Raw genomic sequence first — 27,080 nt, forward strand, 5'->3', positions numbered from 1 at the left:
CATAACACCCCAAATCCATACAGCTGTATCTTCTGGCAGGTTACCAAAGTACTTAAAATTACAAGTGTTTCAGCTTTAGGGATGTGGTGACTTTTAGTTTATGAGGGTAGAGTTGCAATAAAAGTCCTTTTGACCTATATAATCCTCAGAGCACTTAGCAGGAGAAAAATAAGTAAGGTGCAGTCATCACTCCTGGCTGAGGCTCTGAGGACAGGGATACACTTGAGAGAAATGCATTTCAGAGACTGCTGATCTCTGCCTGGACATTTTTTCATATGTATTGAATAGCAGTTTTGTTTTATAAAAACCTTTTCCTGTTTTTTTCTTCCTGACCATTTCAGAAAGTTTGGAAAAGCTGTCTACATTTACCTTAGAAATAGTCTGTTTAGCTCCATCCCCAGTCCTCCTGCCCTCGATGGATTGCTATGAGTGCAATAAACAGAGACAGAACAGTCAAAATCCCACTCACAAATGGAACTTCCCTCATCCCAGAATTCTCCAATTCAAATGTCTCAAGCAAATCTCATGACAGCCTGGTGGTACCCTGGTTACTCTTATACCCACATGACATATGTAGTTGAAACTTTTAAAACCCACTTTTTTTTTTCTTCTTTTTTAAAAATTTTGATTTGTACTGAAAAAAATAACATGGAATATCCCAGTAACAAGTATTTGCACCAATCACACCTGCACTGCAGGATACTCCAAAGGGCTCCGAGCCCTGGCACTGTGCTACATCATGAGGGATAAATGATGGCCATTTTTAACAGCAAGGCAATTTGCTTCTTGTGTTTGTTCTCTTTCTAAAGCACAGCCCCTGCCACAGTGGAGATGGAAGGAGTTGGCTGCAGAATAGCCTCAATTTGGATGCTGTTCCAGGTGGCCTGAAATGCCACTGCAGGTGGCCCAGCACTGAGCTCAGGGCCTGGTCTGGGGCTTTGCCTTGGAGATGAAAAACCTGTGCTGTTTGAAGGGGGGACTGGCCCTAATGTTCCTCCAACAATCCCCATGGTCTAAAATACTAAATTAATGTTATTGTTTAGTACCCGCACCTGCTTTACCTCATCTAATGTCAGCTGTTTCCCATAAACTTTTCACCAAGCCTTCCAACCTTCCTGTCGGAAGGGAAAATGGCACAGGATCACAGAATCAATGAAGGGTTTGGATTGCAAAGGACCTTAAAGATCATCTCGTTCCAACCCACTGCATGAAAAGACACTTTTTAATGCTCCTTTTTCCTCAAGCACTCCAAACTCTGCACCCTTCTTGTAGTTGCAGCCTTATAACCTCACCAGCTGCTTTTTATCTGCTTTATTCATTTTGTCCTCACCCAAAAAAATCCCTGAGGAAGGAGTGAAGGTAAAAGAAGTGACCTAGGAAATTTTTATATAACTTCCCAAAGACAGTTTCCCCTGAATGGTTTGTCTTGGCTTAGACAGCTTTTCAGGCAGGTACAGGTTTAGGTTATAGAAATACATTTTTAATTCCTCCCAGGGCATAGAAAAGGAAGAAGGGAGATAATCAGGAAAAACAAAGCCAATGTGGTTATCAGCCATATGGCTGATAACCACAGGGAAATTCAAATTAGTAAAAGGTTTTTTTTTTTCACTACACAAAGTTTTCAAATTGCAGGAAAAGGATAAAATACTTCTTAATTGCAGTCATGCCCAAATTTTCAGAGCTGAACTGAACTTGAGGCTCAAGACAGAAGAATATCTGCCTCATATTCCAATATATAATTGGAATTAGTGTTAGATCTAGACATCACCATGCACACTCCTCTCATGATATTCACTCTGATAACAGAAAGAAACACCCACTGGCTGACCTCCACTGAGTGGATAAAACAAAGATATTCTGACTTAGAACCTGACTTAGACTTCAGTTAGGGCTGGGGTTGTGTCTTCACACCAAAGCTCAGTGTGGTCACAAGGTGTTTTTCCAGCCCCTGCACACACTTGTACCTTAGACTCTGCATTTTGGGCACGTGAATGTGATTGTGACACAACCTGGAATGGAGACTGGTTATCTTTAACAGCAGGTAGTTATCTCAATTAGTGGGGAAATAATGTGTCACTGCAAAACAAACACTGCAATTCTGGCAATGCCACCCTTCCTCTGAGCAATTCTGGAAAAACAAGTCCCTTGTACTCCACTTATACTTAATACTAATTAGGTAGAAGGAGCTGTTTTAGAGAGGAAAGTAAACTGAAAAGCAAAGGCACTATGTGGAAAGGAGAAACTATTCCTTTTTCAAATACTGCTTTGGTTTTCATTCCAGTTTGGAAGAGGTTTCTGCTCCCTGTGGATTTCCACAGGTGGATTCTACAGTGCATGTTGTGATTCCAGGCTCTCATGTAAGCCATGGAAAAGACCAGGTGAGTTTGGGAACTGGGTGGAAGCCTCCCAGTGGAACCCTTAGTGCATGAAGGTCTCTGTGAAAAGGTGAAGCTGTTTGAGTAAAAGACCAAGCACAAACTTGAGTGCTCTACTCATGCTTTATGTGGAGCTGAGTTTAGACCATGAAAACCTGCTTTAGGCCACCCTGGAGTTCCACTGGACAGCTTGTTTCCAGCTGGAGACACCAGCAGGACACCTGCAGCTCTCCATGGCTGAATAAAACTGGAGGCATAATAACCCATTAGCTAAGATCTTTTAATGCACTGGCTTGTCCTAAGGGAGTTTTCTGGCTAATTTGTGACACGAAACTCCATTTTCCCACCTGCAAGACACCTGAGACTGCAGCACATTTATTCACCTGAACCAGGTGTGCCTATCCTGGGAAAGCTGAGGAATAATCCCCTGGCTATGGAAACACTGGGTTCTCCTCCTGCAGCACAGCCTCGCGCTCGTGGCTCCCCAGCCCCGCTGCCCAGGGCACAGGGGTGGCTCCTGTCCTTCCTTGTACCACCTCATTTATGGGACCAAGGCCTAACAGAGCTGGGGAGGGACGTTGACAATGGGGTAAGACAAGGGGAATGCTGTGTGTCCAAGGCCCCCCATCCCCTCCAGAAGGGAATGTGGCCTGTGGAGAACCTGCTCCATGTCTGGGGGGGCAGAGCCACTGCTGCAAGTGGCCCACAGGCTGAGAGTGGAGGAATTTGTCTCCTTGAATACCTCAGTCCTCAAATGCCTTGGTAAAGAGTTTTGCTACTATGGGCAAACATGGACATAATTACTACTCGTTGAGTAAACCAAGCTGCTGCCTGCCCTCTCTCTGAGCAGGCTGAGTGTCACTATCACCCCGTTAAATTCCACTCCAGCAGTATAAACACTGATAAAAAATGTGGTGATAGGACAAGGGGAATGGCTCCCACTGCCAGAGGGCAGGGCTGGATGGGATATTGGGAAGGAATTGTTCCCTGTGAGGGTGGGCAGGCCCTGGCACAGGGTGCCCAGAGCAGCTGTGGCTGCCCCTGGATCCCTGGCAGTGCCCAAGGCCAGGCTGGGCAGGGCTTGGAGCAGCCTGGGATAGTGGGAGGTGTCCCTGCCATGGCAGGGGTGGGATGGGATGAGCTTTAAGGTCCCTTCCAGCACAAAACATTCCATGATTCTGTAAGTTAGATTCACTGAGGTTAGATTCAGGATAACCCAGAGCTGCCTCAATGTACCAGCACTCCCTCAGTGTAGCTGTTTTTCCCCTCTGGAAAACAGACTCAGTGTTAATGCTCCGAGAGGGGCTGGTGGATCTGCAGTGCTGTAAGGGCCGCAGGAGCTGTGCTGTCCGTGACGCCGCAGTGCCAGAGGCGCTGTGGAGAAAGACACGGTTCTGTTCCGTGTCCCGGTGGGAGCTGTCCCGGTTCTGGCCCGTGTCCCTGTGGGAGCTGTCCCGTGTCCCGGGTCTGTCCCGTGTCCCGGTGGGAGCTGTCCCGGTTCCGGCCCATGTCCCAGGTCTGTCCCGTGTCCCGTGTCCCGGTTCTGTCCCGTGTCCCGGGTCTGTCCCGTGTCCCGTGTCCCGGTTCTGTCCCGTGTCCCGGTGGGAGCTGTCCCGGTTTTGTCCCGGGTCTGTCCCGGGTCTGTCCCGGGTCTGTCCCGGGTCCCGGCCCCGCTCCCACGCCCCTCCGGCCCCGCCCGCCGCCAGGGGGCGCTGCCGCCGCCCGCGCCGAGCGCCCGCCAAGATGGCGGCGTGTGGTGCGGCGGGGGCCGCGGGCGGAGGGCCCGGCCGGGCGGGGGTCGGGGCGGGTCCGGCCCCGGGACGGGGATCGGGGCGAGCAGGGGTCGGGACGGCCCTGGTGGCCGCGTTGGCGGTGCTCGGCTCGCTGCAGGTGGCCCGCGGCGCCGGGTGAGTGTCTGGGCACCGTGTGTCCCGGGACGCGGCCGTGCCGGTGCCCTGAGGGGCTGGCGGAGCTGCCCGCGCACCGCGGCGGGTCACACCGGGGGCGCGGGACGAGCGGCCTGGGGTGTCAGCGGGGCCGTGCCCACCCCGAGCTCTCATCGGCCCGCCTTTGCGGCCTTGGGACACGCGGGTGTTGTCGTTGCAGGAGCCCCCGCGGCGAGCCCCCGCTGCAGCCGTACCCGCCCGGGCGGCACGGGCCGCGGCACGGCCACCGGCACGTCCGGGACTGCCAGCCCGTCAAGTACGGAAACGTCACGCACGAAGCGTGGCCCGGCGACAACAGCACGGCCGGCCCGGTGGCTGTCACCAGGACGTTCGTCTCGTACATCCACCCGGAGGGCAGCGGCCGCAAGGTGATCTACGGCCACTTCACTTTCGTGAGGAACCCCCTGAGCACCTTCTCCGTGCTGGAGCCCGGCGGCGCCGGCGGCTGCCTGGCTCAGCGCAGAGCCACTGTGGAGGAGACTGCCAAGCTCAGGAAGTGTCTGGTGGCCCAGAACGGCGGGTATTTTAACATGAAAACTGGAGAGTGCCTTGGGAATGTTGTGAGCGATGGGAGGCTGGTGAGAGACTCTGGGGGCCTGCAAAACGCTCAGTTTGGCATCCGGAAAGATGGCACCATGGTGTTCGGGTAAGAGCTGGGGGTGTTTGGAGAGTGATCTCTAGCCTGAAGATTTTCAGGCATCACTGGGCAGGAAGCTCATCCCAGCACTGCCTCCTTGGCCTCCCCAGTTAGAGCAGAATCTCACTTGGAATGCTGAAGGTAGGGATGTTCTAGCTGTACCTGGTGGAGCTCTCTGTGGCCCTTGGCTCGTGTCCTAGTGAAATAAATGGGCAGGAGATATTTCTCCTTTTTAATGCCTTTATTAAGAAGAATCAGCTCAGGTGGGAAGAAATCGACGGGTTGCGCCCTCGCCGCCGCTGCTCCCAGGCGTGGCACGAAGCAGGAGGATGATGCAGTTTTGTCTGCTGGTCTACAGACAGAACTGGGGACTCTGTCCTCACGGGAGAGTCGTTGAGTCCTTGGTTTGTTGGTTTAGAAACCCGGGGGGTCTCTTTAATCAGTTTCTTTTCAAGTTAGAGTGAGAAATAAAAAGGTTTAAGCAGGTACGGGACAATGCTCCCATCCTTAGACGTCACTTTAAGTCACTTATGGCTCGTGATTTTAGGGGTTTTTCTTATAAAAACTGTAAAACTGTAACAATCCAGGGTGCACTGCGTTTCTCATTTGCATGTTGTCTCTGGTGTCACTGGAGGGTTGTCTCTTTACCCTGGAGGGTTTCTCTTGGTATCTTCTTGGTATGCAGCCAGCATCAGGGAAACAATCGGTTAATCACCCACCATCAACGAGTGATTAAGGGCTTTTCTTCGCAGGGAACCTAAAGAAGTCTGACTCGGTCTGGCTTGGTTTTTTTAACTCTGAAACTTAAAAAAAATTACAACTTTCTATTCATAACACTAGGGTGCATAGAAGCTCAGTAGGTTATGATCTCTAGCTGCTTAGGCTCCAATGTCTCCCAGCTTGCAGTGGGGACACGGGTGGGGTAGAAGGGAAGAGGGCTCTGTTCCCCGCAGAGGAGACACAGAGTGGAGAGTGTGTGCTCTGGCTGCAGTACAGAAAGGCTGGCTTTGGAAGGGACCTCAGCAGGTGCCTCATCCAGCAGCCTGCTCAGCACAGGTTGGGTGGAGTGGGCTGCTCAGGGCCATGTCTGGTTGGATTTTGAACATCTCCAAGGATGGAGACTCCTCATCCTCTCTGGGCAAACCTGTGATTGACCATTTTAACACTTTCTTTGAACACTTTAAGGGTGGTGACTCCACCACTGCCCTGGGCAGCTGTGCCACTGCCTGACCACCCTTTCCATGAAGGAATTTTCCCAATATCCAACCTAAACCTCCCCTGGCACAGCTTGGGGCCATTCCCTCTCCTCCTGTCCCTGTTCCCTGGGAGCACAGCCCGACCCCCCTGGCTGTCCCCTCGTGTCAGGAGCTGTGCAGAGCCACAAGGTCCCCCCTGAGCCTCCTTTTCTCCAGGCTGAGCCCCTCCTGGTGCTCCAGCCCCTTCCCAGCTCTGTTCCCTTCCCTGGACACTGCAGCCCCTCAGTGTCCTTCCTGTCTTGAGGGGCCCAGGACAGGAGGTGCCTCAGCAGTGCCAGCACAGGGGATGGTCACTGCCCTGGCCCTGCTGGCCACACTGGGGCTGGTCCAGGCCAGACATCACTGACCTTCCTGCCCACCTGGGCATGCGACCCTCCCCAAGCAGATGGAGACAGAAATTCTAATCACCCTCTGATGAGGAATAACTGGCTGAGACTGTAGTGCTCTCTGGAGTACAAGGCCTCCAGGAGCTGCCCTTCCCCAGCAGTAGGAGGATCCTAAAATCCCAGAAGGGTCCCCAGGACCCTTCTGCTGGTCTCAGAAGATGCAGCAGCAGCCTGGAATTTGCATCCTCCACCCTTCTGGTAGCTCAGTCCCAGGCCTCAGGAAGGATTCCTGCAAAACCACATTGAATGTGCCAAGCCAGGGCTTTATCCTGCAGTCATTCTGGCTGCCCTGGGTACCATGGCCTTGATTTATGTGAGAGAGGGGCTGGGTGGGTCAGGGACATGTCCTTCAGTGAGGGGGCTTCTCAATTTGACAGCACTTTCAGGGTTGCTGTTGATCCTTAAGCTCAGCTCTGCCCTGCTGCTCCCTGCCTCTGGCAGGATGTCCCTGTTAAATGGAGCTATCGTGGTGTTTGGTGGCTTTGTGCCTTCCAGACCACGATCAGAAAAATAGTTTGGGTGTAAGTAACTTTGGCTGTCAGGACAGTGGGGAAAGTCGTTCACACCTTCACTCTTTCACCCTGCATCACTGCCAGCAGGACACAGCCCAGGGCACAGTTACCCCACCCTGCAAAGCTGCTGCTGCTCCCTGGGCTGACAGTGGGTGAATCCAGGCCTTAAAAACTGTCAGTCCCTGCCCAAACTATTTTGTAGTTTGATCTACTTCCAGCCATGTTCATGTTGTCTTCGTGTTCCTTTCCCATGGGAAAAGGGAATTAGTTTTGCATGTTTTCCATTCAGGTGTTTGCAGTTACATCTTTCTACAAAGCACAAAGCTTTGTTTGCCTACAGTCATGGAAACCAGACAAAAGTTGAGCATCCAACTCCCACAAGACATCAGAAAAGTCACCTTTAAACCCAAAACCTCTGGCGGAGCACAGCTGTCCAGCCCTGATCTCATCCTGTCAGCTGCACCAGGCTCCCAGGGGGCAGGTGTTCCCAGTCACCCTAATTCAGGAGAGAGCAGTGTCCCTCGGGAAGCACCCTGTGGGGACACACAGCACCTGAGCACGGAGGTGGCAGGTGAACTGTCCTTTTGCTGTCTGCAGGAGCAGGGGAACCTTCCCAGATGGAAGGAGCAGGTGGCATCCAGTGCAGCTGCTGGGTGCTGTAGCTCCAAATGCTCTCCAGAGCTGTTTGGTGTCACATTTTTGGAGAATAGAAGCTGACAGGCAGCAAGATGTTACAGCTGCTTCCACAGATCCCTGAGTATTTGGCAGTGGCTCTGGCCTTGTGTTCTGCCAGATGCTTTCTGCTCTTGCTACCCTGGCTCGGATCCACTGGCCACACTGCTGCCATTGCTGGCCCCATTGTTTGAGGCACAGGGGCCTGGGACCATCGTTAGCTGTGGGTTTGTGCAGAAGAGCAGAGAGCAGGGGCTGCTCTGGCTGCTAAAGTGCTGTTTCACACTGCTTGGCCCCTGGTTTTGGATGTAGCTGTCCTTCATTCTACCTTTTCCTGCCCTTCTCCCTGCTTCAGGAGCCTGCTGGCAGCAGGAGAGGCTTTAAGGTGACGTGCAGTGACTGTGGGTAACCCTGGTGCCCTCTGTTCCCAGCTACCTGTCCGAGGAGGATGTTCTGGATCAGTCCAACCCCTTTGTGCAGCTCGTGAGTGGGGTGGTTTGGCTGCTGAGGGATGGAGAGGTGTACATCAACCAAAGCCGGGAGGCCGAGTGTGGTGACACTCAGACCACAGGTAATTCTGGGGCTGGCTTCAGCCTGCCCCTGGGCTGCCCTTCCCTGGGACTCTGGGGAGAAGGGATGCTTAACAAGTCCAACGTCCATAGAATCATGGAGTAGTTTGGATTGGAAGGAACTTAAAGGTGATCTTACTCCACACCCCTGCCATGGGCAGGAACCTTCCACCATCCCAGGTTGCTCCAAGCCCTGTCCAGCCTGGCCTTGGACACTTCCAAGGATCCAGGAGCAGCCACAGCTTCTCTGGGCACCCTGTGCCAGGGCCTCCCCACCCTCACAGGGAAGAATTCCTGTCCTGTCTAAGCAGAAGCTCAAAGCAGGTGCCTCTTACAGGAGTTTAAAGCCAAGGGATCGTGAATCCCCTGCTTTGTCCCTGTGCCAGACAAAAACTTCATCAAGAGCACTTCTGTAGAGCTTGGATGAACGAGAGGAGCCTGGGCTCTGCTCTCCCTGTGTTTCAGTTCAGATGAGGCCCTTGCTGGGAGCTCTTTGGCAGGCAGATGTGTCTTAGCAGCCCATTGTGTCCCTCAGCTGAGTGTGAATTGCTCCCTGTGCTGCAGGAACCTTCGACACATTCATCAACGTGATCTCAGCCAGGACTGCAGTGGGACACGACCGTCAGGGCCGGCTGGTCTTGGTTCACGTGGATGGACAGACAGAGTCCAGAGGGTAAGGGCTTGGTAAGGCCTTAAATTCCTGGGGCTGGAGGGGCTCTGCAGCTGTCAGGGACATGTTTTAAAGCAGAGACTTGCAGAGCTCAGGAGAGCCAGAAAAGGCTCACACAGCCCTCCTCAGGGTGCCTGGGATGGGAGAGCTTCCTCTTCCGCCACAGAGAGCTGCAAGCTTGTGATTGAACAGCTTCACTGAAGGCAAATCAGCAAACAACCTCTGCTTTTCAGGGTCAACCTGTGGGAAATGGCAGAATTCCTGAAGCAGCAGGGAGTCATCAACGCCATCAACCTGGATGGTGGAGGCTCTGCCACGCTGGTCCTGAACGGGACCCTGGCCAACTACCCCTCTGAGCACTGGTAGGTGCTGCTGGCTGCTGCCCAGGCCTGCCCGGGGCCCTGCAGCTCCTGTCAGCCCCACGGCCTGGCCTGGCAGGTGGCAGGATCTGTGGGAGAGAGCAGCTCTAGAATTTAAAGAGATTGAGTGACTCCATGTTTTTTCCACTTAGTCATCCAGGATTAAAGCTGAGCTGGTTCCAGACAGGCAGCAAAGCTGTGGCTGTGACTGAGTGGCTGATGTGGGAGTCGGATAAGGCAGCAGCTCTTAGTCTGGGAGGTTCAGAGCTGCACATCCATGGGAATTAGCAGAGATCTGTCAGCAGCTTATTATTATGGAAGAGAAACACTGACTGGGAGACCCTGTCCTTCCTCACTGGAGGGAATCTAAAGAATATTTTGTTTTAAATTCAACTTTTTAGTCAGTTCTGACTGTAAACATGAAGGGATTTAACATTCAGTTGCCATAACTACAGTGATATAATTTATATCAAAGCAAATAACATTCAAGAAAATGTGTGCCAAAATGAGGGAATCTGGGACTGCTTTAAGGGGGACTGTGTTGCTTCTGTAATTCCATGTTTGAAATGATACCTGTCAGGTGGGATTTATAACTCAGTTAAAACGTTGACTCCAATGCAGTTTTACGTTTATATTTTCTCAGTATTAATGTTCATGTTTGGCAGTGTGGCTCAGGAGGAAATCTCTGGGTTATGTGGCGGGTGTTGGTTGGGCTGGGCAGTGCAGGGTCGGCTCACGCTGTCCCCTCTGCTGTCCCCAGCTCCTTTGACAGCATGTGGCGCTGTCCCCGGAGCATCTCCACCGTGGTGTGCGTGCACGAGCCGGGCTGTGACCCGCCCGACTGCAGCGGCCACGGGCTCTGCGTGGCCGGGCGCTGCCACTGCCACGGCCCCTTCTGGGCGGGGCCCGCCTGCGACAGCCTGGACTGCGGCCCTGCCAACTGCAGCCTGCGCGGCGTCTGCAGCGCCGGTGAGTGCCTGTGCCCGTGGCACCGAGGGGGCAGCAGCGGGGCAGCACCCGGCCCTGCATCCCGGGGAGATGGCCTGGGGGAATACGGTGTGCCAGGAGCCAGCTGGGTGGGTGGGGCTGCTTCCCCTCCCTCCAGCACCCCAGGCACACATGGTCAGAGCAGCGGCAGGGCTGGGCTGGGGCTCGGGGCTGGAAACTTCAAGCTCTGTGCCTCAGTTTCCTTTTGTGCTCCAGGGTTGTGCTCTGGGTTTTCTGAGAGGCTGCTGATGGGCAGGGCTGTGTATTATGCTGTGTGACAGCAGCTGCTTCTGTCCTTTCCCCATGCTGTTCCTTCTTCACCTGCCTCTCTTCATAATTTTTACAAGTGTGCAGTTGCTACTCTTCTATGAATCTGAACCTAGGGATTGCTGGAATGTCTGCCCTCAGCTTATGCCCCTCTGTGCCCAACCCTGTTACCCTCTTGCTGTCCTCCTGACTCCACTCTCATTCCAGTGTGCCCAGTGCAGTGGCTGGGCAGAGCTTGGTGGGTGCAGGTGTTGCCAGTAGCTGCCCCAGGAATGCCATCAGCAGGATTCTGCTGGGGAGGGGGGTGTGAACCCACCCTTTGTGTGAGTGCAGGGTTCTTCTGGGGCTTTGCTGGCAGGGGTAAGAGGGCAGCTCAGGAAGCAGAGGCTCCTAATTTCAAGTCCTTAAGTCCTTGCTGTTTGCAAGTGTGTTTTTGTTGTCAGTAATGCCTGCTCCATGTTTGCATAGCTGGATGCCTGTGTGACGCCGGCTGGACTGGCAGCAACTGCACTGAAGGTAAATACTGACTGCTGCTCCACTGCCTCTTCACAGCCAGGGAGAGGGCAGTGGGAGCCACTTTCCAACAGCTGCCTGCCCGAGGGGGGAGCAGGGAGGGGAAAGGCCACCCTGTGGCGTGGGCTGCTCTTTTCTGGCACTGTGAGTTTAATTGCAGCTGAAGCACCTACCTGGTCTTGGTGGGAGACACTCAAGGCCTTGCTCCTTGTTCAGGGCACACACTCAGCTTGTTGGAGCATCCCTCCACAGGGATGAGCTGTGGCTGTGCACGGGGATTGCTCACCTCTGCTGCCAGGCCCTGGTGACACCTCTGCTTGTCTCCTGCAGCTTGTGCCCCTGGCTCCTTTGGGGAGTCCTGCAGCCAGAAGTGCCGGTGCCAGCACGGCAGCTCCTGTGACCCCGTGCACGGAGCCTGCTCCTGCCCTGCCGGCTTCTACGGCACCAGCTGTGAGCATGGTAAGGGTTCAGCCACCTCTGGGGCTGGGGACAGCGTTTTGTGTCACCTCTGAGCACCTCTTGGGTGCCCTTCTGCCAGGGGAGCTCAGGCCTGAGCATCACCAGCTGGCTCCCAGCTCTTCTGGGCCTGCCTGTCCTACCCAAATGGGCTACAAAGGAGAGGAAGGAGCAGAGAGGAAAGGAGTTTGCTTCCTCAGTGTAAAATGGTGGATTCCTGTTTAGTCTCAGCCCCAAAGAATTGTGATCTTTTCCCAGAGCCCCTGAGTGAACACAAAACATCCTCTGCTCCAGGGTGTTACACCAGGCCCTGATGAAGCCCAGGCTTCAGGTGATGCAGGTCAGTGCCCATGGAATGCTCTAGAGGGCTGTCCTGCCATCCCACCCTCACACTCCTTGTGCTGGGTGTGCTGCCTGGTGTAACCACTCCAGGTCCCCCTGTGTCTGAGTGAATGATTTAATTACATGGGGGTACGAACTTCCTGGCTGCCTGATTCTGTCAGTGATGCTCTGTTCCAGCCTGGGAACACTCAGCCAATCCTATCAGAAGGATGTTGCCCAGAGCTGTGGCTGCCCCATCCCTGCAAGTGTCCAATGGCAGGTTGTACAGGTCTTGGAGCAACCTGGGATAGTGAAAGATGTCCCTGCTCATTGCAGGGGGTGGAGCAAGATGAGCTCTAAAGTTCCTTTCAACTCAAACCATTCCATGATTCTGTGGTCCCAGTTTTACATGAACTTCTCCCTGAAGCACACCAAAGAGCAGCTTTGAACTCCCAGCATGGGCTGCTGCAGGCTCAGCTGAGCTCAGGGAGCTGCAGCCACAGCCTGGGAGGTCTCAGAGCAGGTGGAGCTTTGGCAATGACCAGTCCCTTTGTGATTCCATCCCAGAGTGTCCCCTGGGCTGGTTTGGGCCGAGCTGCCGGAGCCGCTGTGCGTGTGACCACTCGTGTCCCTGTGACCCTGAGACAGGCAGCTGCAACATCACCCTCCATGGGGCCCTGCAGGACCACTTGCACAGAGGTATGCCACTGCAGGGGGCTGGGCTTGAGGAAGAGCTGGGAGACAGCTTTAGTGCATAATGGTGTTTGCTTAGTCACCAGCTCTGCTTAACCTTGCTCTTTTTTAGTGGAATTTTACACCCTGCCCCACCTTTCTTCCCTCTTTGTTTTCCAGCTGGACAGTGTTTGGCTTCCCAGGAAAAGAGCAAAGAAAAGTTCTCTCTGTCAGAGTAAGTGTTTGATGCTCACTCTGCGTCTCAGAGGCTGCCACAGAGCATGGGGGGTGTTCAGTCTGCAGAAAAGGAGGCTCAGGAGGGACCCTGTGGCTCTGCACAACTCCTGACAGGAGGGGGCAGCCGTGGGGGTCAGGCTCTGCTCCCAGGGAATGGGGACAGGATGAGAGGAAACAGCCTTGAGTTGTGCCAGGAGAGGTTTAGACTGGATATTAGGGAAATTGCTTCAGAAGGGTGGTCAGGCAGTGGCACAGGGTGCCCAGGATGGTGGTAGAGTCCCCATCCCTGGAGGGATTTAGAAGCTGTGTCAATGTGGCACTTGGGGACGTGGGTTAGTGGTGACCTTGGCAGTGCTGGGAGGATGGTTGGACTCTGTGACCTTGGAGGGCTTTTCCAGCCTAAATGATTCCGTGGTTCTGTCCTGCCTGAGAGCAGGTTCACAGGCCTGGGAACACAGAGGAGGGAGGGCAATCCTCTGCACCTTTGGGCACACAGGTGAGCTGTTGGTGATGTGATTTGTGTGTCCCACAGGAGCTCGTGGCTGTCCCTGAGCTGTGCCCTGGCCCTGCTGCTCGTGCTGAGTGCCCTGGGGAACGTGGGGCTGGTGCTGCAGGGCCGGCGGCAGCGGGACCGCGACTATCGCTACCACCCCCTGAGGGACATCAACGGGGACACCCCTCACAGCCCCACCCCTGCTGCCTGGGACCAGGACGATATCCAGGAGCCCGAGGACACTCAGGAGCCCGAGGACAGCCAGGACCCAAACCAGGAGTTCCTTTAGAATCATGGATAGGATGAGGTATTTCACCCTGCATTGCCCCTCAGCGCTGACTGGGACTGGGACTATTCCCCATGGGGAACCTCAGCCCAAGAACTGCCATGGTGAGGCTGTGGTTTCCTTTCCTCTGCTGCCCCAGCACCCAGGACTGCAGCATTAGGGGATGCAGGACATCCCCTGGATGAGAGAATTCCACAGCTGCAGCAGGAAAGGAGATGGGCTGGTTCCTTCCAGACCCTGAGGGAAACAGGTGAGGGATGTAAGTCACAGGCACCTCCAAAAGATCCCTGCTCACCTGAGCAGTGCTTTTTAAGATGCTAGTTAAACTGCCTCTAATACAAAGCTGGGCTTAAGGGTATTAGTCAGTGTCTGCCCTTCCTTGCTGAGCTCAGATTTTAATCAGAAAAGTGACCAAAAGTTTGTTCTAAGATGTTGAAGGAGGTGCAGAACCCAGTGCCAGCAGAGCCCTCCTCTCCCAGCCACGGTGGTGGCTCAGGGGTGACACATGGGGTGACATGCAGTCCTGCAGGGCTGGAGTGTTTTCTGACCAGTCCTCAGGCCAGAGCAGCCCCGGAGGGTGATGAGTGCTGTGTTTGGGGCAGCTCCTGCAGCACAGCACCAAAAAAAGCCCTCTTGGGTCCCAGCTTCCATTTGTGCATCTCTCCAGCTCCCAGGAGCCAAAGGCTCTGCCCAGCTCCGTGGGCTGAGGGACCCTGGCATGGCACAGCCTGGAGCTGCCCCTGGGGAGGGGCACAGACAGGGACAGCCTGGCATGGCTGGCATGGCACAGACTGGGCTGCCCTGCCCCAGCTGGGCACCCCTCAGAGGGACCAGCAAGGGCTCCAGCCCAGCCAGGATCCCGAGCACCTCTGGGAATCTGGGACACATCCTTGCACAGTTCCATTCAGTGTTTGAGTTTGCTCCCCCGTGAGGGAAAGCAGCCTTGGACGAGCCCCTTGGATGCTGCAGAGGGGTGAGAGCCTGTCTGAGCCCCACACATCCTTATGCACTCACTCCCTTTTTACCTCTCCAAGTAAAAGATGTGTATTTTCTCTGCCAGTGTTGGCACCAAATCAGCCTGTAAGCAAGAGACTCTATTTTTCTATGATTTACAGAAGTTAATTTGAAACTTGAATAAAGTCTTTTAGTGCTACCTGCCTGAATCTCAGAATTTTTGATGTGCAGCTGCAGAAGGAGCTGATCCTTTCCCAGTTAACCTCAGCCACCCAGTGGAACCCAGGGGCTCTTTTATTTTTAATAACACCCACACTGCAGGATGTGCTCTTCCAGCCCACTCTGTGCTAGGAAATTAAACAAAATATGCTGGTTCTGTAGAAAAAAAGCCCAAACATTCTAGTTAAAAAGCAGGAAAAAGTGAATACAAGCATTACTTCTGCTTCTGGAGGCAAAGAGGAGAGCAGCACACAGACTTGAATTTTCACTGCCCTGCAGTTTCAACAGTTGAATCAAACAATTCCACATGTACTCAGAGATGTTTTATTTCCCACATACCCAAAAGTACAGCTCTACCAGGACACACAGACACCATCATAGGAGAACATCTGTTTGTTATTTCAGTGCCCTGCAGTGGGCTTTTACAGGAGGTTTGAGGATTTTGGCTGAGAAAAATGAGGATTTCAGTGTATAAAACCAAAGCCAGCTGCAAAAGAGAGAAAGTAAGTGCTGCTAAAAAACTTAATTAATGCCCATTTAACTTAGGTGTAAGTGAAATCTTGGAAGTGGGTGTTGGTGTCACTAAAAGCCAGCAAATGTGACTTGACTCCAATTTCACCTTCCAAGAAAGAAATAATCAGATGAAAGGAGCATCACAAAGGTGTTGGAGGAATATTAAAGCTAATTGCATGCAGGAATCTTTGACAGCTGCTGTCAAGTAAGTCTCTAATAGCTGTTCCTTGCAGTAACTGCTCACACTACAAACATTTGGGACATTAAAGCAGTGTGAGCTCACAAAATGCCTTTTGAAATGAGGGATTCCCTGCCTGGAGCAGGGTTGGCCTCAGCCCCAGCAGCTCCCCAGCCCCGTGTGCTGGGCAGCTGGGCTCCCCTCTTCCTACTGGGAACTGCCACTGGATTATGGCATTTCAAAACGTTCTGCCAAGAAACCAAACTGGGATTACAAATTGGTATTCACAGTCCTAAAGGAACAGAACCGAGGTGGCTGAGCAGAGGAGCACAGCTGCATCTCTGTCACTCAGGATTCCCTGGTGTGCTCACCCTTGGGAATTCTGCTTCCAACAGCGAGTTCAGGAGCTGAGGAACGACTGAGAGCTGCGGTGCCTCCCTGAGAGCCCCAGAGCCCAGGGGAGCTGCCCTGGCACGGCAGTGGTGACACCTGCGGGCTGGAGCCGCCCCCGGGGCTCAGCCCTCCTCCCCCAGCGGGGACAGAGCCCTTCCCACACCGGAGAGCAGCAAAACGTGGCTCAGGACTGCCCTGAACGACAGCCGAGCCATCGAACATCCAGCCCCAGGTCTGTGCTTGCCCTTCCAGCCCAGGACAGAGCCAGGGAATGGCAAACCTGGAGAACTCTGGCAATGGAGGTGTCACATGGAACTGCCAGGTCTGGCACAGCACGCTGCACTCCCTGCTGCACGGGACATGGCACCAGCTCTGAGGTAGGTGTTGTGTTTGCATAGGGAAGATCTGGACCAGGGTGAGCCCCAATTGACTGGAAAGCAGTTTTTAACCAGCAGCTCCTTCCCTGCACACAGCCCGAGCTCACCAGCCTCACTGCTGGGGAGGGAGCAGGGAGGGCTTTGCTGCATCACCCAAAATGAGCCCATTGCCCAAGGTTCTGGCTTAGGAGATTTCTGAAGATCCACAATCCCTCCCAGACTCAGCTCACTCTGAAGAAAACTCTGAGTTTATTTTCTAAAGCACACTGATGTTGTTTGAGGGGGGAAAAGGTGATGTAGGAGAATTCTGTGTCTCTGGTACCTGCAGTTCACAAGGTAGGGTTAAGAAAGCACAGCACAGCATCCAGGCTGTTGCTCCCTTTCTCCTGTTAATATTCAGGAGAAAAAGGAAAAAAAAAATTTAAATTGGTTTCAAAGTAAATTGTCAGGTGGGATAACTCATGCAGCCTTGCCAAGGAGTGGTCACAAGCTGCCTCACAAACCTGTGCATGACCTCTGATGGGCAGAGAGTGGCACTGCCAAGGGACAAGAGGAAAAACTGGGATTGGAACATCCCCAGAGCCAGGAACACTCTGTGGAACCAGCCCTGACCTCACCCTTCAGAGATCTGCCAGGGGCCAAGCTCCAGGTGCTTCACTGACAAAAATCAAACTTCTGGTGGGCAGAAAACAGCATATCCCACACTTCAAAACAAAATTACAAAAAAAAAAACCCAAACAACCCTGGGCAAAGGAAGAGATTCTTACCCAGAGCAAACCCAGGGAACAGGAATGCTGCCACTGCAGGATGTGAGCAACCCCGTGAGAAGGGAAGGTAAAATCCTGAACCAGCACAGGGGGACAGGGCTGGGGCTTTGGGAGTCTGAAACTGTTTCTAGAATTAGATTTTATTCTGGTCAAGGATTTTCCATGAGGGGTACACATATGCACTTTTGCTTCCAGAATTCCTGACTTTCAGAGGAAAGGTGGGAATTACATTTACATTTGTCCCTCTTTATCAGACTCCAGTTATGCTGAAATGCCAGAGACAGAAGTTTCATTTGTCTGGGAGAATCATTAAAGTCTGTGGAACAACTGAGAATTGGAAATCAGAACTTCCCTGAGCTCTACATAACAAAGTAACCTGTTCACAGGGAGAGATGCAAGGTGCAGAGTGATTCCCTTGGCTCCAATCCTTAAAAAACCCCACCAAACAACTCAAAACCATGTCAAGCTCTTTGTCTCCCACTGTCCCAAATATTTTGGCTCTTTTCTCCTTTGGCAGAGCCTGGTACTTCAAAACCAGTGATTAAAAAAATCAGGGTGGGAAGGAACAACTTCACAGATTCCTGAATAAAAACGTGGTGAGTATTTGACACGTGCTCTCATTTCTTTTCACCTGGACAAGAACATGGATAACTTTGCTCCCAGCCTGACTACAGAATAACCAGAGATGAGGGGCAAATGTGGCATTTTTGGTGTGTAGGGAGTTCATGATAACTCCTGAACTCAATCCTTGTTTCTTAATCCTAAAAAACAGTCTAAAAAAGCACTGGACTCTCACCTTTCCTTGCAAGGAAGGTGACACAAGCCCTTAGCCCAATGCAGCCCTTTTGCAAGAACATCCATTGATCACAAAGATCAGGACCCAAGCAGAAAGATTGCTTGGGATTGAAGACAATCAGTTATTCCTTTCTAAAACAAAGTTCATCCCATTAAAAAAGGTGACTGTATTTAATAAATAGTAATTTCTGACATAATAAGTTAAAAATTAATTTAAAATAAGCTAGTATAGAATAAATAGGCTTCAGTAAGTGCTTACATACATACATGCCTCTCTGAATGGTTTCAAGTGAGCTCATGTTTAAAAGAAGCAAGTTCTGTAATACTGCCAGAAAATCTTGTGCCTTCAGGAAATCAAATATTGCTTTTCTTAGCCCTTTAGGACTGGGTTCAGTTCCCATCCACTCGGGAATGGGACAGACCTGCTCATTATTGCTGTAAACCTGAGTAAAAAGAAACAATAGTTTGGAAGATGCCACTCACTGCAGGCAGATTCAATGCCTGGAATTTCTAAAAAAAAACCATTTTGACTTTGTTTCTCAGCAGGGTTAAAAAAATCCAACACATTTCCCAGAGCATCCTGCCAGACCAGAGGAGGTTTTTGGTTTGGCCTGGAGGTGATTTCTGAACCCTCCTGCCTGTACCCAGGTGTTGGCAGTTCCTTCCAAGGCCCTGCCCCTGGCATGCCCACTTGACTGCCCAGTGTGGAAGCAGCACCCCGTGGGCAGCCAGGACATTCCCTTAGTTTTGCCACCCAGGAATTATCTAAAGGTCCAACAGGTAAGGCAACATCAGCCTCCTCTGCTGGAAAGGAACCCATGGGAAGAGCCCTTTGGAGGGGAGTGGATTCCTGCAAACTCACAGGCACCCAAGACCCACAGGTGCTGAAGGAGGCTACTGAGAAGCAGGCAGCTGACCCAAAACTCCTGAACCTGCCCTTGGAATTTCAGTTTTTGTGGTGGAAGCAGCCCCCAGGGCCTTTCTGTGTCCAAATGGCTGTGACTGCCCCACGGCCCAGGCCTGGAGCTCTTTGGTTTGGGGCTGGAGCAGCCCCAGGGTGCCCCTGCTGCTGGAGCCTTGGCTCTGCTATCTGGAGAGGTGGGAGCTGCTCTGGGACTGGCTGGAAGATGTGGTGACTCCACTCAGCTGGGAGAAGCCACTGGTGCAAGATTCCAGGCTGGACATGGATCCCCTGGCATGGGACAGAACAGAAGTGCTGTTAGCAAGGCTGCAGTTAAGGGATCCTCCCCTCTCTAACACTTGCACATGATTTTTGGCCCATCATGTCCCACTTGCTCTCTAACAATCTCTTAGAGATTCATCATTGTCATGATGAAAAACTAATCAGTCAGAGACATTTTTTCCCATTTACAGATATTATTCCTTGTCTCTGACTATTGTTCTGGGGAAAGGGACACAGCTGGAGCCTCTGGGAGCTGTCCCTGAGGAGAAAGGAAAGCTCCAGAGCACTCCAAATGCAGTTTTGTGAACCCAAGGACCCTGGGCTGCTAACACCAGAGTCCAGCTCAGCATCTGCAGCTCCTCCTGCCAAAAGCAGGCTGGCTCAGGAAGAGCCCCAAGGAAGAGCATGACTGCAGGGAGGCATTTCTGCTGCTCTGAGCCCACAGGACCTGGCCAGCTCACACCTCGAGCTGCCACCTTCAGGTCTGCCCTGCCCAACGCCTCCTCCAGCTCCAGGGAAGGGCCAAGGACCTGCACAGAGCTCAGATTTACAGGAGATGGGGAGCTGCTTCTGCCATTGAAAGGGGCCAGGCACACCCTGCCAAGGCTGGCTGTTCACCTGTTCAGAAATGCACATCCTTCTCAAGTGCCAAAAAAACCCATTTGGGAAATAGCCCAGCTGATATTTAAATCACTCCAAAAGCAGCTTCTCAAAATATTCTCAACTAAGTTACAAACCCTCTTGAGTCAAAAATCTCCTGCTCTTCAGGCAAGCAAGACCCAAAGCACAATTTTCACTGGTGCACACAGATTCAAGGAAACTTTTAAATATCTACAGCACCAGAAGAGATTGGTTGCACAAAATGCCACCAATTCTGTGTCCATCCAGTTGTCAGTGAAACACGACCCCTGTGGGGGTCTCTGATACCAAGTGTTTAACTCACACTCGTAGTAAACCCCTTGTAAATGCCCTACCTGAAGTCCTTGGAAGCCAGCACCTCGTAGTAGTAGATGAGCTTGCACTTGTGGCTGGAGCCCTGCAGGGAGGCCAGGACATCGTCCACACGGGGCAGGCTGGAGCTGGAGCAGGGCAGGGGCCCGTGCATCCTCCACTGCAGGATGTAAAAGCCAGGCCAGCGAGTGACATGGGAGCCCTGCAGGGAGGGAGGGACAGCAGTGACCACGGGGGTCCGGGGGAATGGCTGAGTGACCCAGCACAGGTGTCATTCACCTGTCCACCTCCCTGAGACACAGCCCTGTAGCCCCAGAAGGGAAAAAGAAAAGAAAAAAAACCAACTTATTTAGGTTAATTTCCATAAGAATTTTAGCTTGGAGTCTCTTTCCAATGACTCACTCTAAATAAGGATTTCCCACTTTCAAAGGGTATCCAGAAAATGATCACAGACTGGTTTGAGTGGGAATTAAAGCTCATCCCATTCCATCCCCTTCCACCATCCCAGGTGGCTCCAAGCCCTGCCCAGCCTGGCCTTGGGCACTGCCAGGGATCCAGGGGCAGCCACAGCTGCTCTGGGCACCCTGTGCCAGGGCCTGCCCACCCTCCCAGGGAACAATTCCTGCCCAATATCCCATCCAGCCCTGCCCTCTGGCAGTGGGAGCCATTCCCTGTGTCCTGTCCCTCCATGCCTTGTCCCCAGTCCCTCTGCAGCTCTCCTGGAGCCCCTTCAGGCCCTGGCAGGGGCTCTGAGGTGTCCCTGGAGCCTTCTCCTCTGCAGGTGAGCACCCCCAGCTCTGCCAGCCTGGCTCCAGAGCAGAGGGGCTCCAGCCCTGGGGGCATCTCCAGGCCTCCCCTGGACTCTCTCCAGCAGCTCCAGATCCTTTTGCTGTTGGCCCCAGGGCTGGGGTAGCTCTGCAGGTGGGGTCTCACCTGAGGGGGCAGAATCCCCACTCCTGTTGCTGGGAATGACCACACCCCCCCTTTCTAGCAGTTCCTGATTTCCCACACTATCAATTCCCTCCCTACCACTCCCCTTTGAGCTGGCAGGACCCCAAAGCCATGGCAGGACCCCAAGCCCTCTGACCTGGATGCTCTCTCCTTCCCTGCAGACCAGGGGAGATTCCACCCGGCTGTAATCCACCCCCAGCACCCAGGTCTTGTCAATGAGCTGCACATTGTCCCCTGCCCCAGAGGGGCTTGGTGATGTGGCTTCTTTGTGACTTGGCTCAGGAGCTCGTTTGGAGTGGAAGAGGCTGAACACCACATCTCCCTTCAGGATGTCAAAGTCCCAGGTGATGACAGATTCCCCTTCCAGGATCTCCACGAGTATCTAAGAAAGGAACAGAACAAGCCCCTTGCAGGGTCAGGTGCTCAGGTGGCAGCAGTGTGCTCCTCCCACTCTGGGCAAACAGACCTGGCTCCACAATCCTTCAGCTGGCTGATGGTCTTGTTCCTGAGGGGGACACACACCAACTCCCACTCCCAACCCTACCACAGTACACCCACTCAGCTGTGAGTTACTTGTTCCAGGAAAACCTCAGTGGAACTGAGGCACAAAGAGCCAAATCAGAGTCACCCCCCATCAGAGAGGCCAGAAGACTGATTTGACACTGATTTGCTCCTTTTTGGGACATCCTGGTTCCTGATGACTCCCATCAAGCAGTTCCCAGCACACACCTTCCTTTATCACCCCATTACTGTCCCAGCTACACGGCTGGGAGTGGGAGCTGAACTATCACAAGGGAAACTCAGTGCCCTTTATTTCTCCCAAGAGAGGGAGGAGGGGCAGGAGGAAGAGACTGGACCTTCCAGAAGAACAGGCCACAGCAGAGATAGCAGACACTGCTGCTCAAAGTGCTGTTCCTCACTCCCACACGTGCAGCTGCTCCCTTGCAGAACAGCAGCTGCTGCTCCCTGTGCTGGGAGCCCTTGGCTGCTCCAGGCAGCCCCAGCAGAGGGGACACGTGTCACTGTGGCAGCACCCCAAGCTGTGCCCTGTACCTCGTGTGGGGCTCCTCTGAGGACACTTGCAGAGTGGTAGATGGTTTCTGTCCACAGCCGGATGTGATCCGAGTTCTCCTGCTCGTCCTCGGTCTGGTACAGGGACTTGGGCACGAGCCCCCCTTCTGAGACAGTGCACTGCAGGGGCCAGACACACAAACAGGAGGCTCAGGAGGTTCCAGCAGTGAACCAGGAACTCTTGCTGGCTGTCAGACACGGGCTGACCCCTCAGCTGAGCCAGAACTGCACAGTGGCTCTGAGCTCCCTGTAGAGAGCTGCCCTCTGACCCTGCTCCAGGATCCCAGGGCAGCACCAGCACTGCAGGGCAGCTCTCTGTGCCCAAATCAACTGCCCTGTGCCCACGGGCACGCTGGCCAGCACAGAGGCTTAACCCCTTCCAGAAGGCAGTGGAAGGTGGTGAGGGAGAGGGAGGCAGTTCCAGATTGTACCTGCACAAGGGGAAGGAAAACCCACCATGCAGTCTCCTCCCAGGAAGTCTGGGATCACATCCTTGTCCACATAGTCCACCAGCCCTCCTGAGCCCTGGTAGTTATTGCCACTGTAGATGAGGAACTTCTGCCGTGTGTTCTCATTGATAAAGGGGCTGACCTGAAGGACAAAGGGCACACAGGACATGGCTGTCACTGAGGGCAGCTGGAGACCCTGTCTGAGCCACCTCATGATGCTTCAGGCTCTAGCCTGGAATGTCTCAGCAGTGTGCAGAGCTTCACAGCTCTGAGGCACTTCCCAAAGAGAGGGATAACAAACTGAACATGTTCTTTCTCTCTCTATCACCATTTCACAACACTTTGTGCTTTATGTAAAGGAAGTCTGCAGTCACTGCCTCACCCACAAACCTCACAAGAAATGTAACAACCAAGTTCTCACACTGCCAGAGCAGTCAGCAGACACCAGATTTATTATTTACTACCTATTATTACTACTTACTACCCTTCAGTGTCCTAATGAAATGAAAAGGTATCTGTCTTTCCCACCAAGTTTGGGTGGAATGGGCAGTTCCAATGCAGGTTTCTCATCCTGTCCTAGTGGATGGCAGTCACCAGAACCCAGTGAGCTACAGGGTCCCCATGGCCTGGTTCTGCTGTGGCTCCTCAGGAGCTCCCCATAAGCTGCCTGGAGATTCTCCCCCCTGCCTCTGCTGATGGACCTGCACAAGTGGCAGTGACCCTGCAGAGCCCAGGTTTCACCCACCAGGGTCCAGAGCACAGGGAAGACCCGTGGTGCCCTCACGATCAGGAGCCTCCCCAGGGTCTCAGGGTAGTTGTCCTCCACCACCTCAATGATCCTGAGCAGGGCCTTCACCCCAGGCCGCCAGAGGTGCCTCATATTGAGCCCTTCCAAGTCCACCAGGCATGTCCAGGATCTGAAATAAACAGAAAAAGACCTGTCAGAACTCTGGAGTGTGGTGGCAGCTCAGTTTAGGATCCACAGTAACCCCACAGCCTGTGCAGGACCCAGGGAAACCAAAAAGGGCCAAAGCAATTCCAATAAAAGCACATCTCCATTCAGGCAGCAGACACCTGAACCCAGGTGAGCTCCAGGTAACACAGACACCCAACCCCAAGGGCAGGAACATCTGTCACTCCAGAAGGTGAAGGTATGCAGGCCTATTGCTAAAAAGAATGTAAAAATGTCTTTTAAATGAAGGTGGAATCTGGCAGACAGGCTCCTGTATTAAAAAAACCCAGAATTTCAAAGATGTGGATCAAAATCACCAAGACAAAGATTAAATTAATCTGAGATGGGATATTAAAATTATGTAAGGAAGGATCAATACTTGCTTTTCAACAAAACTGCAGGATTTGTCTGCATTTAAGTCAAACAAATAAATTTTTATATATCTGTGGTCCCCATCCAGCTGTCTGCAGTGCAACCCTAAGGACATCACCCCAAACCACAGCAGCATCCTTCACCATGGCACTGAGAGTCTGCAAGGGCTCAGGAAAATCAGTTCTAAACCAAAGACACTGACGTGATGGGCCGGCCGAAAATGTTGGTGTTTTCCTCACATCTCTTCTGTCCTTCCTCATTAATGGACAGAACCTGCAATCACAGACAGCACAGACAGGGATTAGCCAGAGAATGGCTGAGTAGCCAGGATGGCCTGGAGATGTTATTTTAAAAAATACAAAAAGCAGAGGGCAGGGTTAGAGGGGATACTGGGAAGGAATTGTTCCCTGTGAGGGTGGGCAGGCCCTGGCACAGGGTGCCCAGAGCAGCTGTGGCTGCCCCTGGATCCCTGGCAGTGCCCAAGGCCAGGCTGGGCAGGGCTTGGAGCAGCCTGGGACAGTGGAAGGTGTCCCTGCCCATGGCAGGGGGTGGGATGGGATGAGCTTTGAGGTCCCTTCCCACCCAAACCATTCCAGGATTCCTGATGCACCATGACAAGGCTTCCCAGCACCCTGAGGGGAAGAGGTGACACACAGGGCACAGCTCACATGTCGCAGCAGGGATTCCTCTCCCAGGGCCTTCACCAAACCCTTGGTGTCCATCTGGCCGAGGCGCAGGATGTAGAGCGGCCGCCCATCTTCAAAACAGAGGGGTCAGAGAGGGCAGCACTTCAGTCTACCAGGCTGTCATTCCCATACCCTTTTTAAAAGCCACATTAAATATTTGAAAAGGATAAAAATCTCTGCTAAAAGCAACCTGTTCAGAGAAATTGCTTTGCACTGACTGGTCTGTGCAGAGGCAATACAATTAGAGGGAAGCAGAGTGGCTGCTCACAGGCACTGAACTGCTTTGTTAACTTTAAAAACATCAATGCAGCTTTCCTCACCATCCCGGACCACCAGTGAGGTGCCAGGGGCAGCTCCTCACCTTTGTCCTGGTAGTGCCACCCCCCAGTGTAGTACTCCTGCAGCAGGGCCGGGGGTCTCCAGGACTGCAGGATGAAATCCACCTGGTACTGCTTGCGCCAGGCCAGCGACTGGCACAGCATCTCCCGCGCTTTGTCGATGTTGAAGTCGCGGGCGCGCAGGAAGCGCAGGATGTGCTCGTCCTTGGGGATCTGCCAGGAGAGAGCCCAGCATCAGCACTGGAATGCTCCTTGGGCCTGCACAGGAGGCTGCAGCGTTGACACCATTTTTAATCTCTTCAAACTAAGACAGCAAACATTAAATTCCCTTCCGCCTGCCTCCCTCGGCAGCTGAGCCAGCTGGAAGCAGCAGAGGGTGCCAGGAGCACAAAAGCAGGGAGCAGCTCACTGACTGTGGGAAGCCCTTCCCCAGTGCAAGTCCCAGGAGCCCCAGCAAACCCCGGGCTGGTTGATGTTTCCCTTGACTGGTTATCCACAAGGACCTCCAAAATACTGTGTGAAAGTCAAGGAGGTGCAAGTCCACCTGCCCAGGGCAAATCAGCACAGGATGGCAACAGGTAACAAACAGCCACAGGTAACACACTGACCACACCAGGCACTGGAGGGAATCACAACTGTGCAGTCTGAATGATGCCACCAGTACCAGTTCCAGCTTTTGTGCAGGTCCTGCTGCTAGTGCTTGAACAGGAAAGCTGCTGAGTGCTTCAAAGGCTTCCCTGCCCCATTACACCACAGTAACTCTTGATCCAAATCAACCCTCTCCCAATCACTCACCCCAGCACTAGCACTAATCCTAACATCACAGGCACAAAAGCCTTCCAAAGCAAGTCTGCAGAATGGCTTATTCCAACCTCCTTCCAGATCTGCCATGTTCTCTTTAGCTGCAGAATCAAAGAAAGCTTGGCAGGAGTGCCAAGCAGCAGGAATTAACAACAAACCTGATGGATTCCACAGAAGTGCCAAATCTGACTAAGAACCTGTCAGCTGCAAATCCAACTGGATTAGAGCTGCATGTGCTGCTGGATTCACAGCCCCTCACTCCAGCTTCTCCAAAAGTGCTTGGCCTCATTCTCTACAAGTTTCCATAAAAAATTCCAGCTCTGTGGAGCAGGGATTGTCTCTTCCAGAGTCTCCATGTTGTGTTAGCACAATCCAAGCACTCCCAGCCCTGCTGGGACACAAATCCCCATGTTCAGGAGTCAAAGCTCCTTTGTTTGTGCACTGCCATGCTCAGGGAAACAGAAAGCTGGGTAGAAAGCAAGGCTGGCAGCTGTGTCAGGAGGGAGCAATCCTGGATTCACAAGCAAGAGATGGTAAGAATTGGCTCACCTAAAGAAGGGGAAGAGTTCGGCAGCCCAAACGAATCCTAAAGCACCTTAGGAGCAGGGGGGAGACTAACACTGGTTCTGACACTGCATCTGTGTGTCCTGGAAAGGAGAGGGCAGCCTTCCCAAAGGTGATCTCGAGAGTATTTAGAGGAATTCAGTATGACAGCAAGTTTAAAGCCAGCAGAGCGTTCATCAGATAATTCAGGTTTGTGTTCCTGCTGCTCAGAGGCAGCTGTCACTCATCAGACCCAGCCCAGACACCCACAACAGCTCCTGCATCTCTGCAGCAGAGGGGATGGCTGCTGGAAGGTTTGATAATTTCCCTGTTTCAAACCTCCCCTGTGCACGGCTCCAGGCAAGAGGCAAATCCAACACTTCTGTTTGGACCAAAGGCAGGAAGCTCCAAGACTTATTCCACAGCAGAATTAGTCTTTTATCCTTGTCCAACCAAAGCAGTAACTCCCACACGCACGAAAACGAAGGTTTAATTTCAGCCTGCTTTTGTATTCCCTGGTAAAACTGCTGCACTCTCCTGCATGGTGCAAAGCCTTCAACAGAGCTTTAAGTTGCTGCAATTTTAACACCATTTACAGTTTGTTCCTTTAACTCCTCAGATTTTTTAAGCAACAACATATCTGATTGTAAAGGTAATGTCTGCTTTGGAAGGAATGGGGAAAAGATAGTGAAATAGGACAGAGGACAAAAATAAGAAGGACCATTTTCCAAGAAACAGGAGATCTATTTTTTGATAATTTCTGACAGAGGAATAAGGCCATCCCTGCTCTGAATTAAAAGAACAGATTGTCACAGCAAGGTAAGAGCCTCTCCAGGGACAAGCCCAGCCTTGCAGGACAAGCTCCTGATTTTGGCCTGCTCTGTCAGGGAATCAGGAGAAGCAGCTGAGCAGTCAGGGGGGTCAAGATGAAGTTTCAGTAGCCAGCACCTCCCTTCCTGTGTGCCCACGTCCT

General features: G+C 52.8%; 2 protein-coding genes across 4 annotated transcripts in view; one reads left to right on the forward strand and one right to left on the reverse strand.

Annotated features, from left to right (window-relative positions):
* The first annotated feature begins 4,105 nt into the window (after positions 1–4,105).
* Positions 4,106–14,767, forward strand: NAGPA (N-acetylglucosamine-1-phosphodiester alpha-N-acetylglucosaminidase). 2 transcript variants are annotated; one of them, XM_064390963.1, is made up of 12 exons: positions 4,106–4,282; positions 4,482–4,967; positions 8,216–8,355; positions 8,918–9,026; positions 9,257–9,385; positions 10,143–10,351; positions 11,105–11,152; positions 11,480–11,608; positions 12,494–12,625; positions 12,779–12,833; positions 13,368–13,635; positions 13,754–14,767. In XM_064390963.1, exons 1-11 carry the CDS (start codon positions 4,119–4,121, stop codon positions 13,615–13,617), a joined length of 1,851 nt encoding a protein of 616 aa, XP_064247033.1. In that variant the 5' UTR covers positions 4,106–4,118; the 3' UTR covers positions 13,618–13,635; positions 13,754–14,767. The 2 variants fall into 2 exon arrangements, with proteins under 2 accessions (XP_064247033.1, XP_064247031.1); XM_064390961.1 differs by having other exon boundaries at positions 13,368–14,767.
* A 330-nt stretch (positions 14,768–15,097) lies between these two features.
* Positions 15,098–27,080, reverse strand: part of SEC14L5 (SEC14 like lipid binding 5) — a 38,913-nt gene continuing 26,930 nt past the window's right edge. For both annotated transcript variants that reach the window (XM_064390959.1, XM_064390960.1), the window contains exons 9-17: positions 24,787–24,976; positions 24,408–24,496; positions 23,942–24,012; positions 23,161–23,332; positions 22,423–22,557; positions 21,949–22,086; positions 21,032–21,277; positions 19,968–20,146; positions 15,098–19,002 (exon numbers count right to left, since the gene is read on the reverse strand). In XM_064390959.1, coding sequence (XP_064247029.1) covers positions 18,897–19,002; positions 19,968–20,146; positions 21,032–21,277; positions 21,949–22,086; positions 22,423–22,557; positions 23,161–23,332; positions 23,942–24,012; positions 24,408–24,496; positions 24,787–24,976 — 1,326 coding nt within the window. In that variant the 3' untranslated portion in view covers positions 15,098–18,896. The remainder of the gene's footprint in view (positions 19,003–19,967; positions 20,147–21,031; positions 21,278–21,948; positions 22,087–22,422; positions 22,558–23,160; positions 23,333–23,941; positions 24,013–24,407; positions 24,497–24,786; positions 24,977–27,080) is intronic.

This window comes from Passer domesticus, chromosome 15 (assembly GCF_036417665.1).
Source record: "Passer domesticus isolate bPasDom1 chromosome 15, bPasDom1.hap1, whole genome shotgun sequence".
In the NCBI taxonomy this organism is placed as follows: domain Eukaryota; kingdom Metazoa; phylum Chordata; class Aves; order Passeriformes; family Passeridae; genus Passer; species Passer domesticus.

Bases quoted from the DNA above. Each gene is read 5' to 3' on its own strand.
- NAGPA (XM_064390961.1), top strand. From the start codon at position 4,119: ATGGCGGCGTGTGGTGCGGCGGGGGCCGCGGGCGGAGGGCCCGGCCGG. The intron at 4,283-4,481 runs GTGAGTGTCTGG...TTGTCGTTGCAG, and splicing joins CAGGTGGCCCGCGGCGCCGG to GAGCCCCCGCGGCGAGCCCC. The intron at 8,356-8,917 runs GTAATTCTGGGG...CCTGTGCTGCAG, and splicing joins TGGTGACACTCAGACCACAG to GAACCTTCGACACATTCATC.